Raw genomic sequence first — 14319 nt, forward strand, 5'->3', positions numbered from 1 at the left:
TCTGAAATGCCAAAATATTATACTTGGAATCAAGAAGATTAATACAACAGAAACAAGGAAAATCAGTACCAGGATACACAGATGTATATTCCACCGATGCGATTGATCTAATTTATTCAGTACATCCAAGCCATGGTGAATGTTTTTATTTACGACTGCTATTAGTCAATGTACGTGACCCAACATCATTCCAACATTCACAAACTGTTGATGGTGAATTGTATGGATCCTACAGAGTAGCCCGTCAACGTTTACAATTACTAGAAAATGACGCTCATTGGGATCAAACTCTTAGCGATGCTGTAATATCTTCACACGCTCATCAAATACGAACATTGTTTTCTATAATCATATCCACATGCTTTCCATCAAACCCAATTGATTTGTGGATCAAGTACAAAAATTATATGTGTGTCAAATACGGAATAGAATGGAAAATCCAAATATGCAGTAAATATCAGTAAAGAAATTTACAACAAAGCATTGATTTCAATTGAAGACATGTGCTTGGTGATGTCAAACAAAGTATTAATTCACTTAGGCCTGGCCGCGCCCAATCGTCCAATGCATGATGCTTTTAACCAAGAGTTGCATCGAGATAAACTGTATGATCTCAACAATTGAAAAAATTAATCGAACTCTGCAATGACAGAGGTTTTGCAGCAACATAAATTGATCGTTTGGGATGAATGCACGATGGCACATAAAAAATCTTTTGATGCTTTAGACAGAACCTTAAAAGATCAACAGAGCAATCAGAACCGATTTGGTAGATTTTTTGACAGGACGAAGTCTGTCGGGTCAGCTAGTTAAATATATAATCGTTGATCAAAAATATTTTTTTCTAATCTCTTCATGTATTTCTGTACTTGAGCTTACAATCATGAATATGTTAATGTTAGCAGTAATTCACTATAGGCATTTAATTATCTAATTTACTATAATATATTACATTATATCAATAGTGAGATAATAATTTATTTAATCATCATTTAAATCTGTCTACAAATGATGATGAAGGTTTTGCTGCTATTAAAGCTAATAAAAAAATTAGATATAGCAGACAAAGGAAAGAGAATGTGCCGTAAACCTTCACGCTTTTGTGATACAGAAGATGACTCTACCCCTGTACAAAATAGTAGGTATTTATTTTGTCTTTACCTAAAGTCTTTTCTGTAATAATTTTAATATTAATTTTATTTATTATATAGAAACTAAATGTAAGAAAAAGCTAGCATCGGTATTAAGTTCTTCTGAAAGTGAAGGTATGGAACATATAAAGTTATTTAATTATAAACAATCATTTCGTTCCATATTAATCGAACACTTTATTTTCAGAAAGTGAAATTGATAATATTAAAATGCCTCCTACTACCTACGTGACTCACAATAATGGTCAGAAGTCACTAATAGCAGTGATGATGACTCAATTGGAAGTTCGTCTGCAAATTTAGCACAAGATTCTGATCATCGCAGCTACTCAATATGTAAGTTTTTTTTATTGCAAATTTAACTTTGAACCTATAGTATAAACCTAATTGCATGATCAAATTTCTATTCATTACTCATCAATTTATTTCTGCTTATTATTTAATTATGTCTTAGACTTATTGTTTTTAAATACTATATCTTCATTGCTTTGTTTTTCTCTGTTATTATTTCAAAGCGAGAAAATATTAAGCAGCTTGGCGGTGCAAGTTTTGAAAAGCATGCAAGGAACGCGTTGGTGTTGACTGTTTCTGATGTTATGGCTTATAACATGAGTTGGACAGGTGTCAAAAATACGATTAAGATCGACGGCTTAATATTTATAAAATTGATCACAGGTAAAGCTTGCCTATCCTACAAATAATGCAACTTTGGAATTCCTAAACTTTTGTTATTTTCTAACTCAGTTTGTCTCATTATATTGAATAGAATACGAATTACTTCAATCTTAAAACTGTAACTTTCTTCATAATTCTATTTTTCAGATGCAGTTTTACAAAAATGGAGTGCCTCTGATAAGGAAAGAATTAAACAAGTTTTCAAGTCATGGTTCCAACATGCTGGCGATCGCCTTAAATAACACTAAATAATCATAATAATCACTAGAACCGTAAACATATTGATAAGATTACTTATATGGGAATGTAATATTATTTTTATTGTGTTATCAAATAAAAGTTATTTAAACAATTTTTTCCTTATTATCAATTATACAATAGCCTATTATTTGTAACATAAAAATGTTAACATTACCATCTCTGAAAAATGTTAACATTATGATCTCTGAAAAATGTTATCTTTCTGATATCTTTTCGGTGATCTCTTAAAGATGACACTAGATGGCTCATAAGAGAGCTTTATGTTAACTTTATGTTATCTTTTTGGTCATCATTTCTGATATCAGATCTTGAATAATGTTAACATTAAGAGGGCTTTATGTTATCTTCTTGCCGAATGGGTATGCTGACTCTGGTACAGAACTGTTCATGTGAACTGTTCATTTTGTATGACAATACAAATGATTAACTATTGACTCTTATAAAGCTTCGATTATAAGATAATTAAAGAATTCAATTTTTTTATGTTTATGGTATAATCATATTATAATTAATAATAATATTTCCATTATAAATGTATCATTCGGTATAAAAATGTAACATCGATTATAATATAATACAAAATTGATTTTCATTAGCCTTTAGTCTTAATAGATACAGATAAAAAAACAAATTAGTGTTATATATTCAGTATAATATTCCTTAAGATCGCACCAACCCGCTGTTATCCAAGCAGCAGCCTCAACAAAATGGAGATAACTCAAAGTCTCAGTGTGTTTTATGTAATGAAGTGCTTAATCCAGGAAGCATTAAACCGAGCAAATTAAAAAAACCTTTTGCTAAAGTTCACAAGGAGTTAGCAGATAAAAATATAGATTTTTTAACAAAAAGGAGAAAATACTGAAGTCTTCGCGCACGGATTCTACAGGCAATATACAGAAAGCAAATGAATCATGCATTTAAGCTTCATACAAAATTGCTTATCGCATTGCTTATCGTATCGCATGTGTTCACAATTATTGATGTTTAGACGATACATTAAAGATGATGATGTAAAGCAGAAATAATTGTTCTGCAAGTCTTTGCCCATTACCAGTAGCGGCGTTAGGGTAGGACGTGGTTGGGCGACGGCCCAGGGCGCCACAGGCACCCCCCGGCCCTTGCCCATAGTTCGAGGTCTGCTTAGTCGTAAATTCCCTAAATTAAGCGGTTTTTTATGTTAGCAACACTCGAATGGAACGCACTATTCAAACTGCTCAATCGGAGTTCAATTTACGGGGAATCCCCAATCTTTAACTTTTTGGTTAAAAAGAGCTAGCATTATTTTAGCAAAGCGTAACAAACTCAGCTCATTCGCATTCATAAAATCGGAGCACATACAAAACAATTATTTTAAAACAAACAGACGCAAAGTAGTAACCAGACGGTCCATGTTTCATTGCGATGCTAAGTTCGTCACTATCAGTTTTTCAATATCGAGTGGCATTAGTTTTATCTAAAAAGTTGTATGGTGTAAAAGAATATACTTATTTGTTTTTTGTCGAATTATTTAATTAGGTAAGTACTTTTATCTATCTATAATTATTATAATAAAGAGGTAACTGGACTCTATAATTATTATAATAAAGAGGTAACATTGGCTGCAATTTCAGAAATTTTTCAACTGTTTATTTCCAATTGCAAGAAAGCATATACTCCCAGAGCTTATTTATGTGTAGATGAAATGTTAGTTCCATTTAGAGGCAGATGCAAATTTCTTATTTATATGCTGAAGAAGCCGTACAAGTATGATTTTAGTAGTATTTGATGTAGAATCTTTTTATTTGTATAATGCATACATTTACCATGGAAAAGACTCCGATGGGATGGGACTAACCGAAACTGAGAAAAAGCTCGCCATACCAACTCAGTCTGTATTACGATTGTGCAAGGATTTTGAAAAAAAACAATCGCAATATTACAGCCGACAATTGGTTTAGCTCTATAGAATTGATGAAGCAGTTGAAAGATAGAGGTCTGACGTATCTTGGAAACTTGATAAAAAAATAAAAGGCACATTCCACCAGAATTTCAAGCATCTAAAACTCGCAAGCCTGAATCATCTTTACACGTTTTACTAAAGATTTCACTATTGTTTCATATGTCCCTAAAAAAGCAAAGTCAGTAATATTGATTTCTTCAATGCACCATACAAATCAATTGGATCTACTATCAAAAAAGCCGGAAATCATAATAGTTTATAATAAAACAAAAAGGGGTGTCGATGAAATCGATAAAGTGTTCCAATTATTCGTCAAATCGTAGAACCAGACGTTGGCCTCTCGCGATCTTTTTTAGAGTCTTGAATATGAGTGGAGTCAACGCCTATGCTCTGTACAAGTCTTCAGAATCTCGCTTATAGTTTAGTTTTGCCGCACTTGAAATGCCGTGTATACAATAATAGTTTGCCGAGAGAATTGCGACTGACAAATGCACGCGTACTAGGTCCAAATAAGCCTTCGGTACTTGAAACAATACCCCCTGAAAGTACAGAAGCAACAAAAAAAACGTGTCAAATATGCCCATCCAGACTTAAAAGGTGTACTAAGTACAATTGCATTGAATGCCGCAAGCCAATTTGTCTTGGATGTTCAAAAACGATATGCGTGGACTGCGCAGACAACAAGTAATTTGTCCGAAAATATGAGGTTCCAATGTGATTTGAGAAGCAATTCTTACCTAAGCAAAACTTTAGTGTAGATTGATATTATAAATGTAAAAAATTTGCCGAATAACGTGCAAATAATCATATTGTAGCTAAAATTATAACATATATATTTTTAGCCAAGCGAAATATAGGTTATATAATTTGAACCAAATAAATACTGATTTGATTAGAATTTTTTTTTCACTTCCTTAATAGGATAATAATGGCAGATCATAATACAATTTATACAATACATAATTCAGTAAATAAAAATTATGCATTTCGATTATTTAATATGCCGTGTTAAGAATTAAAATATATTATCACGAGTCCCAATAGTGTAACATGAACTATTTTTTTGTAAGGGTCGTCTGTTACGCTAGAGTGTCGCCGGACTATGATGCAGGTGGTCTGAATGTCATTCACAGTTCAAGTGCTAAATGCATTTGTAATATAAGATATTTTTTTATTTTGATGTTTGACTGTCTATATCGGCGTCGGTAAATTTACGGGTCTGCAAATGCCTTCAGATAATTTCAAGGAATCATCCTTCTCAGATATATTAAGTCCAAGAAATCATCCCTTGTATATGTTCAAATTAATGTAACCCGCCTCTTACGGGCGGGGCTAATATTGTTAATCTTAATTTTTAATAATTTTTATTTAGTATAAGTTTAGAGCTCAGTTTAGAAACACCAACTATCTGATGCCATTATATTCACTATATTTCTTTTATAATAAATATATTGATATCAAACGTCGCATTTTATTTAAATAATCACCGATCACACCAAGAGTTTAATTATAGAACAAATTTAAAGGTGTAGCGGTTAGAATAAGTAAATCGACAACAGTTAGACGTCGAAGTAATTTTTTAAGCTTCACGCATTAACATTGGTTCAAACAAACCGGGAAGTTATTATTTGGACTTTTATGATTGTTCCAAACTTGAGTTTTTGGACTTCATAGTTAATTAATAAACCAGCATAATACAGTCCGCTAAAATATCAAAGTCAATTATTAAATTAAAATCAAATCTATAGTGCAAGTGATTAAATTTAATAATATTACAAATTTCAGGTGATTAGTTTATAAAATCACAAATAAAAATAAATTCAAGTGAGTTATTATTAAATTAAGATCAAATTAATAGAATGAGAATGATTAAATTTAATAATACCACAAACAAATAAATAAATTTCAGTGATTAAATTTAATAAAATCACAAATCAAATTATTAAATAAAATACAAAAAAGTTAACCAACAAGTGTAAACACCGTGCCGAAAGGAACAGCTGAGATTCTACGCAGGCAACAACGAAAGCACAGCGGGACAGCAAAAAAGGTCAGTTCAAGTACATTCCTCAATTATTCCTTTATTGCTTAAATACATCCTTTTTTATATAAGTTGTTTTGATCTGTGAAAAAGATGGAATCGGTAAAGTCACTAAAATATTCAATACGCGGATTAAAAGTGCAGTTCACAATAATCGATAATGTCCGTAGCGGGTTATAAAAATTGCCGTTGTCTGATTTGAATGTTTTAATTTTAGAAAGTCACTTAAGCAAAGCGCAAACTTTAGAAAACATGAAACTGTTATTGATAATTTGGCAGAAGCTTTAGACGATGAAGAATAATCAGATAAATTATATGACGTTGAATATCCGGCAGTCTTAGATTTAAGCAACAAATTAAAAAATACTTTAAATGAATTATTAATTAAAATACCAAAACCCGAGTTAAGTAATAGTATTAAAAGCGATCAAACTCAAATTTTCAATAACAATATAAAGCTTCCGAACATCGCATTACCAACGTTTGACGGCTCCTATAGTAATTGGTTGCAGTTTTATGATTCTTTTACCGCATTAATACATAACGATACAAATCTAAGCAACGCCCAAAAATTTTATTATTTGAAATCTTGCCTAAAAAATGAAGCTGCAAGCGTAATTCATTCATTGCCATCATCGGCAGCGAATTACGAGATTGCTTGGGAATTACTTAAAGATAGGTTCGAAAATAAAAAGTTAATAATTAATAACCATATTAAAAATTTATTTAATCATTCGGAAATGAAGGCAGAAGACTTTAAAATGTTAAGAAAGTTAGTGGATAGCTTCAATAAAAATTTACGTTGTTTAGAAGCGTTAGGTGAGCCTGTCAATAATTGGGATTCATTGATAATATATTTAATGTTAAGTAAGTTGGATTCGGAAACTCGTCGCGAATGGGAGCTATCCAACAATAAAAGTTCGGACATTTCAAAATTTGCCGATCTGGTAAAGTTTCTGGATGATCGGTGCCAGGTTTTTGAATCGCTCCACTATGATAAGGTTCCGATTATCAAATCCCATAAACAAGTGCCATTAAGAACCGATAGAATTACAAAATCATATGCGATCTCGAACGCATATACTTATTATTCAAATGTGAGGATTTTAAAAAACTAACAGTGAAGGAAAGAATATCGCGAGCAAATCAATTAAATGTATGTACTAATTGCTTAAATACAAATCACCATATTGATAATTGCCCAGTTTCATTTCGTTGCGTAGTTTGCCACGAAAAACATAATACCCTGATGCATTGCAAAGAGCCATCGAAAAAAACGACAAATGATTCTGTACCTAGCACATCATTTTTTAGTAATGAAATTAAATCACACGTCTTACTTTCGACAGCGGTCATATCAGCATTGAATAAGAAGAGCGTTTGGGTTCCAGCTAGAATCTTGTTGGATAGCGGTTCACAATCTAATTTTATAACGCAGGAATTTTCAAAAAAACTTTCTTTAAAAACACAACCGATAAAGATGTCCGTTTCAGGTATTAGTCAATCTTTATCGGATGTTAGTCACAAAACAGAAGTTTCGGTAAAATCAAATATAAATTCGTATTCAACATATCATGTTTAATTTTAAAGTCAATAACAAGTCATATACCCGCGGTTTCGTTTTCAACAAACATCTTGAAAATTCCTCCCGGTACAAAATTAGCCGATCCAAATTTTAATATCAGTGGTAGGATCGATATGTTGTTGGGAGCAGGCTTATTTTGGAGTTTGCTACAAAAGGGATTTATTAAATTGCCCAAGACTAATACGATCTTGCAAAATACTGCATTAGGGTGGATTATTTCGGGAACAATTCAATCACATGATTTAACAAATAAAACGTTTTGTTATTTCTCAGAAATTTAAATTTTAAATAACAGTGTAGAAAATTTTGGGATTTAGAGAAAGTTGAAAATGCTAATTGTTTTAGTGATTGTGAATTAGAATGTGAACGTCATTTTGTGGCACATACTAATCGAAATTTTGACGGACGATTTGTCGTTCGAATATCTTTTAAATATAATAAAATTGAATTAGGAGACTCGAAACAAATTGCATTGAAACGATTCGCTCTTCTCGAAAAACGTTTTAAGGCTAATACAGAATTGTTCAAAGAATATAAAAACTTCATAGATGAATATCTAAAGTTAGGTCATATGCGAGATGATGTTAATGAATTTCGAGAACCAACAAATGCTTATTATTTGCCTCATCATCCGGTGATTAGAAGGGAAAGCTTAACCACCAAACTGAGGGTGGTATTTGACGCCTCATATAAGACAAGTAACGGTCGGTCACTCAATGACTTACAAGCTGTAGGGCCGACGATACAAAAAGATATCTTTTCCATTCTCTTAAGATTTAGACGGCACAAGTACGCTATGACAGCTGATATCGAAAAGATGTATCGGCAAGTTATAATTCACAAGGATGATAAGAAGTTTCAGAGAATATTTTGGCGCAATAATTCTAATGATCCTATAAAATGTTTCGAATTAAATACGGTAACGTACGGGTTGCTCCGTTACGAAACATCACATTGCCGCGTTTAGAATTATGCTCGGCTCATTTATTATCAAAATTAGTTAATAAAGTTAAAAATAATTTAGAAATTTCCATTAATCGCGAAATGCTTTGGAGCGATTCAAAAAGAGTATTAGCATGGATTAAATTGCTTTCCCACAAGTGCTAAGAAAACGTTTGTTGCTAATAGGGTTTCGGAAATCCAAACCAATACGGATCCAAACAATTGGTACCATGTTAGATCAGAAGATAATCCAGCCGATTTAATTTCGCGAAGAATGTTACCGAAAGTATTAATTAATTCAGATTTGTGGTGGTTCGGTCCATCTTGGTTGAAGACCACTGACAAACTTTCTTTTAGCGTAGATATCATATCAGAAACCGAAGAAGAAATTAAACATGTTTCGTTAACAGTAATAGAACAAACCACAACTAATATATTTAATATGTATTCATCATATACAAAGTTAGTTAGAGTCATTGGATATTGTGTTCGGTTCCTTGAAAATTGCAAGAACAAGGGCAAGAACAAGGACGACCGTATCAACGGTGAATTAAAAACCACCGAAATTAATTATGCTCGCGTAAGATTAATTAAATTAGCACAACGTGAAAGATTCAAAAATGAAACAGAATCTCTATCAAACCACGAGCCAATAAAAACTAAATCAGATTTAAAATCTCTCAACCCATTTTTAGACGAAAACGGTATTTTGAGAGTTGGCGGTAAAATAAAGTTGTCTGATTTAGGTTACGATAAGCGTCACCCAATGGTTCTTCCTAAAAATCATGCACTTTCATCGTTGATTACCAGATATAAACATATCAAATCTTTTCATTCTGGAGCGCAACACTTGTTACATACGCTCAGAGAGACATACTAACGGTAGAAATCTGTGTAAAGGTATTATACGAAGATGCGTCATATGCTTCAAGGTTAATCCTACTTCTATTTCCCCATTAATGGGCGATTTACCAAAAAACCGCGTCACTCCCCATTTGCCATTCACGAATTGCGGCGTGGACTTTGGAGGTCCGATTATGATGCGAGATTGTCGTACTAGAGGGTATAAAAAAATTAAAGGGTATATATGCCTATTTATTTGTTTTGGTACGCGAGCCATTCATTTAGAACTAGTATCGGATTTAACATCAGAATGCTTTTTAGCTACACTCAGATGATTCATCGCACGTCGGGGAAAACCCACTAACATTTATTCAGACAAAAATAACCTTAGTAATGTTATGAAATCATTAACTGACGACGGCATCAATTGGCATTTTATTCCTGCTAAATCACCCCATTTTGGAGGTATTTGGGAAGCCGGTATAAAATCATGTAAATCGCATTTAAAGCGAATTTTAGGAAATGCATGCCTTACCTTTAAAGATTTCTATACTATTTTAACACAGATCGAAGCTATTTTAAATTCCAGGCCAATTTCTCCTTTGAGTTCCAATCCTAATGATTTAAATCCATTGACTCCTGGCCATTTCTTAATTGGCAAATCCTTAACATCTATTCCCGACCCAAATGTACTTGACTTTCCTGAAAATAGACTAGGACGCTACCAGCACCTATAGCGTTTGGCACAACATTTTTGGAATCGCTGGCATAAGGAATACATTTCGGAGTTGCAGAGTAGGACAAAATGCAAAGGCCGTGGAAACCAATCATTAAAAGTCGGAACCATGGTACTTCTCAGAGAAGATAATGTACCTCCACTGAATTGGCAATTAGGTCGCATTATCGAGGTGCATCCAGGACTAGATAAGGAAGTGCGTGTAGTAACAGTGAAAGTTCAAAATAACGTTTTCAAAAGAGCTGCCACTAAGGTTTGTGCTTTACCCATTGATAATGAACAAAAACATGTGAATTAATAAACTAAGCGAAGTGTACAAAATAATAGAACAAAACAATTTTATGACAAACAATTTAATACAATTTAATGACTTTCAATTAGTGACATGAGTTAGTGAAGTTTAAATTAGTTACTTTGTATCACTTTCTTGGTTACTTTTTTAATTACTTATATTATTAGGCTTATAATTAATGTATCTTTAGTTTCGAAATAATATTAGTATTATTTCAAGGTGCCCGCCATGTTAAGAATTCATAAAATATATTATTACGAGTCCCAATAATGTAACATGAACTATTTTTTGTAAGGGTCGTCTGTTACGCTAGAGTGTCGCCGGACTATGATGCAGGTGGTCTAAATGTCATTCACAGTTCAAGTGCTAAATGCATTTGTAATATAAGATATTTTTTTATTTTGATGTTAGTTATATGTCTGGACTGTCTATATCGGCGTCGGTAATTTTATTTATGGGTCTGCAAATGCCTTCAGATAATTTCAAGGAATCATCCTTCTCAGATATATTAAGTCCAAGAAATCATCCCCCGTATATGTACAAATTAATGTAACCCGCCTCTTACGGGCAGGGTTAATATTGTTAATCATAATTTGTAATCATTTTTATTTAGTACAAGTTTAGAGCTCAGTTTAGAAACACCAAATATCTGATGCCATTATATTCACTATATTTCTTTTATAATAAATATATTAATATCAAACGTCGCATTTTATTTAAATAATCACCGATCACACCAAGAGTTTAATTATAGAACAAATTTAAAGGTGTAGCGGTTAGAATAAGTAAATCGACAACTCCCAGTTAGACGTCGAAGTAATTTTTTAAGCTTCGCGCCTTAACATGCCGTCTGACATACGTAAAGGTTAATGAATTTTATATCAGATGAAAAAAAATTTTAGAGATTCTATGAATGTATTAGGAGGTCCTTTGGATTTTAAAGAGACATTTATATTTATATTTACATTTATATTTATATTAATCCACAGTTGTAATAATTCAAATTTGATTGATTATATTAATAAGTGTTACATGTACTATGCTGCAGTCATTTTACAAAGAGACTGTTATATCATGCAAAATAAATGCAAAGAGATCAATTATTTATGTGTCAGATAGAAAATGTAGGGTTTAACACTAAACATACCATAACGGGCCAAATGACCCATTTTGAACTTTTGCATTGAAAATGCACGTATAATTTCATTGCGTTTGCACATTTGACATTATGACTTTTTTTTAAGTAATTAAACTACAGTTAATCAAAAGTTTCTTGTTTTGTTTTGTTTATTCTGAGTAATCCTTCTTGTATACCGATATCTACCACAATGGGTCATTTGACCCAGAGAGAATTTTTTGGTTTATGAGATTGTCGAGTCATATTTGTAGTCAGTCAGTTGCACATTCTTTTAAACACTGTTGCGTAAAGTAGATCAACGAAAATAGCTTAGAATAATTTCAAGAAAATATCAAATTTTAGATTGAAAATAGCTTTTTATTGTTAGAAAAAGTGGCAGAAATTGAATGTCTTGGTAAGTACCTAGCTTATATTTTATTTTGATAGCTATAGTAAAACAGGTTATTTTTTATTATTCGGTCAACTAAAAGAGAATTACCACTAATTGCGAAGCAAAAGAAAGATGATATGGAACAATTTTCATCGAAATTTTTTACAACAGATAATTGTACTCTTACAATCTATAAAAGTAAGCCAACAAACAAAGTACTTTTACTTAGTTCTAAACATAAATTCGTTAAAGTAGAAAACAATGATAAACGTTTACCTGAAACTGTTTCATATTACAATAAAACCAAATATGGTGTAGACATGACCGATCAAATGGCGAGCAAATTTACTACAAAATCCAAGTCTTGCAGATGGCCTCTCCAAGTTTTCTTCAATATCCTTGATTTAGCTGGCATAAATGCCTGGATTTTGTACAAGCAAACGACAGGAGCAAATATCTCGCGACAATATTTTTTACTCAAGCTAGCAGAAGAACTTGGAGCCGATTTTCGACAAGTCCGTGAGCAACCAAAATAAAAAACAAATACGAAAGTATCGTTGCCTAAGTCTACTACAGATGCTTATAAATGTATGAGATGTCAAATAGGATACTGTAAAGAAAATAAAACCAACAAAATTTGCTCTAAATGTAAAAACTATGTTTGAGGAAAATGTACAATTATGAATACAACTATGAATTAAAATTTTTTATTTTTGCTTCTGTAATAGAAATGCTCAACATACTATTTTGTTTAATTATAATAAATTTAATTTTTATTTTTATTTTCTTCCTAACATCCATATTTCATACATTCAAGCATGAAACATAGAGTCGGTTCATTTGACCCGCTATGGTAGAATTAGGTATATATAAAGTCTTGGTACGATTAGTGTTAAAAATATTTTCTCATATTGTGTGTATTTTAGGTAGCAAGTATCATAATATACAAACAAATTTACTCAATTTGAAAACTATAACTCAATATTAGAAAAATCAATCTTGATCAAAATTGGTTTGAAAAAAACAGATGAGTCTGCTTGCTGTCGAAACCTTTTATAAAATAGTCGATTTGTGAAGTATTTCACTATAGACGGGCAGCGTATTTTTACGCATTGTTAATCTATTAACTTTAAAAAGCGTGTCAAATTACTTTTATCGGATCGGTTTGCATAAGGTATTGAAAGTACAAGCTGGTATTTTTTTCTATATTCAATTGGTTTTGTATTTGAAAGACTTTCAGAATAAAGATAAGGACAAAAAACAATAATTAAGTTTGATCCTCAAGTCTCTTAGATAAGTCTCGTAGATAATTATGCAGAAGTTACAACAATAGGGTGTTCAATATATATTATATAAAATATATTATAATACAGTTTTAGTCAGATTTATATGGTTCAACATCTCTTCTTAAATTATTTGCAATAATAAAACAATGGCATCGAATAGCGATAGTAAAGTTTACGCCGATAATTTATCATAAATTAGAAGTGATTGTGATATGATTGATTTTGAAAGTGAATGTGAAAGATGAATTTTTTCATCCAAGAAGACGTAGAGTTTTACTTATGTCCAGTGATTCTGAAAATAGTGACAATAAAGAAGTGGAGTGGTCAGATATTAACAATCCTCCAATTATTGAACCATATTTAGGTCAAAGTGGTGTTTTGAAACCAAATAATCCACAAAGTGTAATCAAAGTGGTTCAGCTATTTTTGGGGAATGATTTGTTTGACTATATGGCCGAAGAAAGTAACCGTTATCGTTCACAAAATATTGATCGGTTTAAAAACAGTGCAAGTTCTTTGAAATGGAAAGACGTATCTGCAGTAGAATTGATGTTAGGATTACTTTTGCTTATGGGCAAAATTCGTAAAAAGAATAGGAATGAATACTGGTCCACAAAGAAACCCCAATTTTTATCCAAGTGATGAAAAAAGATGGTCAAATATGGCCCCAACAGTATCTTATTTCGAAACAAAATTTCAACAAGTATACAAGCCAAATTTTTCAATTCTTAAATGCAAATAAAAAAAAAAGATTAAAACCTTTCTGCCGGATGGGGCCCACATTTGGAAAATCTGGTAAGAAAGTGTGAAGATGCGTTAAATATCTTGAGAGTATTAAATCACATGATGTATGGCGCTGACGTAAAGGTCGCAATCAGGATCTAAAAACAGCTTATATTATCTAAACTCGATTATGGCTGCTTCATTTATGGGGATGCAAGTGAAAATTTACTGCGCAAGCTGGATACCCTGCAAAATAAGGCTGTAAGATATTTCCTGGGTGTTTTGCGTTCAACGCCCATTATCGCCTTACATGTGGAAACACACATCATGCCTCTGC

The 14319-nt window shown here is 32.0% G+C and overlaps 1 protein-coding gene across 1 annotated transcript; it reads left to right on the forward strand.

Moving 5' to 3' along the window:
• Positions 1-645: 645 nt before the first annotated feature.
• Positions 646-12509, forward strand: LOC113388498. The gene is made up of 7 exons (XM_026625876.1): positions 646-769; positions 1212-1265; positions 1339-1436; positions 1667-1826; positions 3698-3830; positions 3977-4066; positions 12044-12509. The coding sequence occupies exons 1-7, from the start codon at positions 646-648 to the stop codon at positions 12507-12509; spliced, it is 1125 nt and encodes a 374-aa protein (XP_026481661.1).
• The last annotated feature ends 1810 nt before the right edge of the window (positions 12510-14319 follow it).

The sequence above is a fragment of the Ctenocephalides felis genome, unplaced genomic scaffold (genome assembly GCF_003426905.1).
Source record: "Ctenocephalides felis isolate EL2017-DRISC unplaced genomic scaffold, ASM342690v1 CF-g0.4_SCAFFOLD_00845, whole genome shotgun sequence".
NCBI lineage: Eukaryota > Metazoa > Arthropoda > Insecta > Siphonaptera > Pulicidae > Ctenocephalides > Ctenocephalides felis.

Coding starts and splice junctions, on each gene's coding strand:
- LOC113388498 (XM_026625876.1), top strand. CDS start 646: ATGACAGAGGTTTTGCAGCAACATAAATTGATCGTTTGGGATGAATGC. Junction 1,437..1,666: donor TGATGATGACTCAATTGGAA/GTTCGTCTGCAA, acceptor ATTATTTCAAAG/CGAGAAAATATTAAGCAGCT. Junction 1,827..3,697: donor ATTTATAAAATTGATCACAG/GTAAAGCTTGCC, acceptor CTGCAATTTCAG/AAATTTTTCAACTGTTTATT.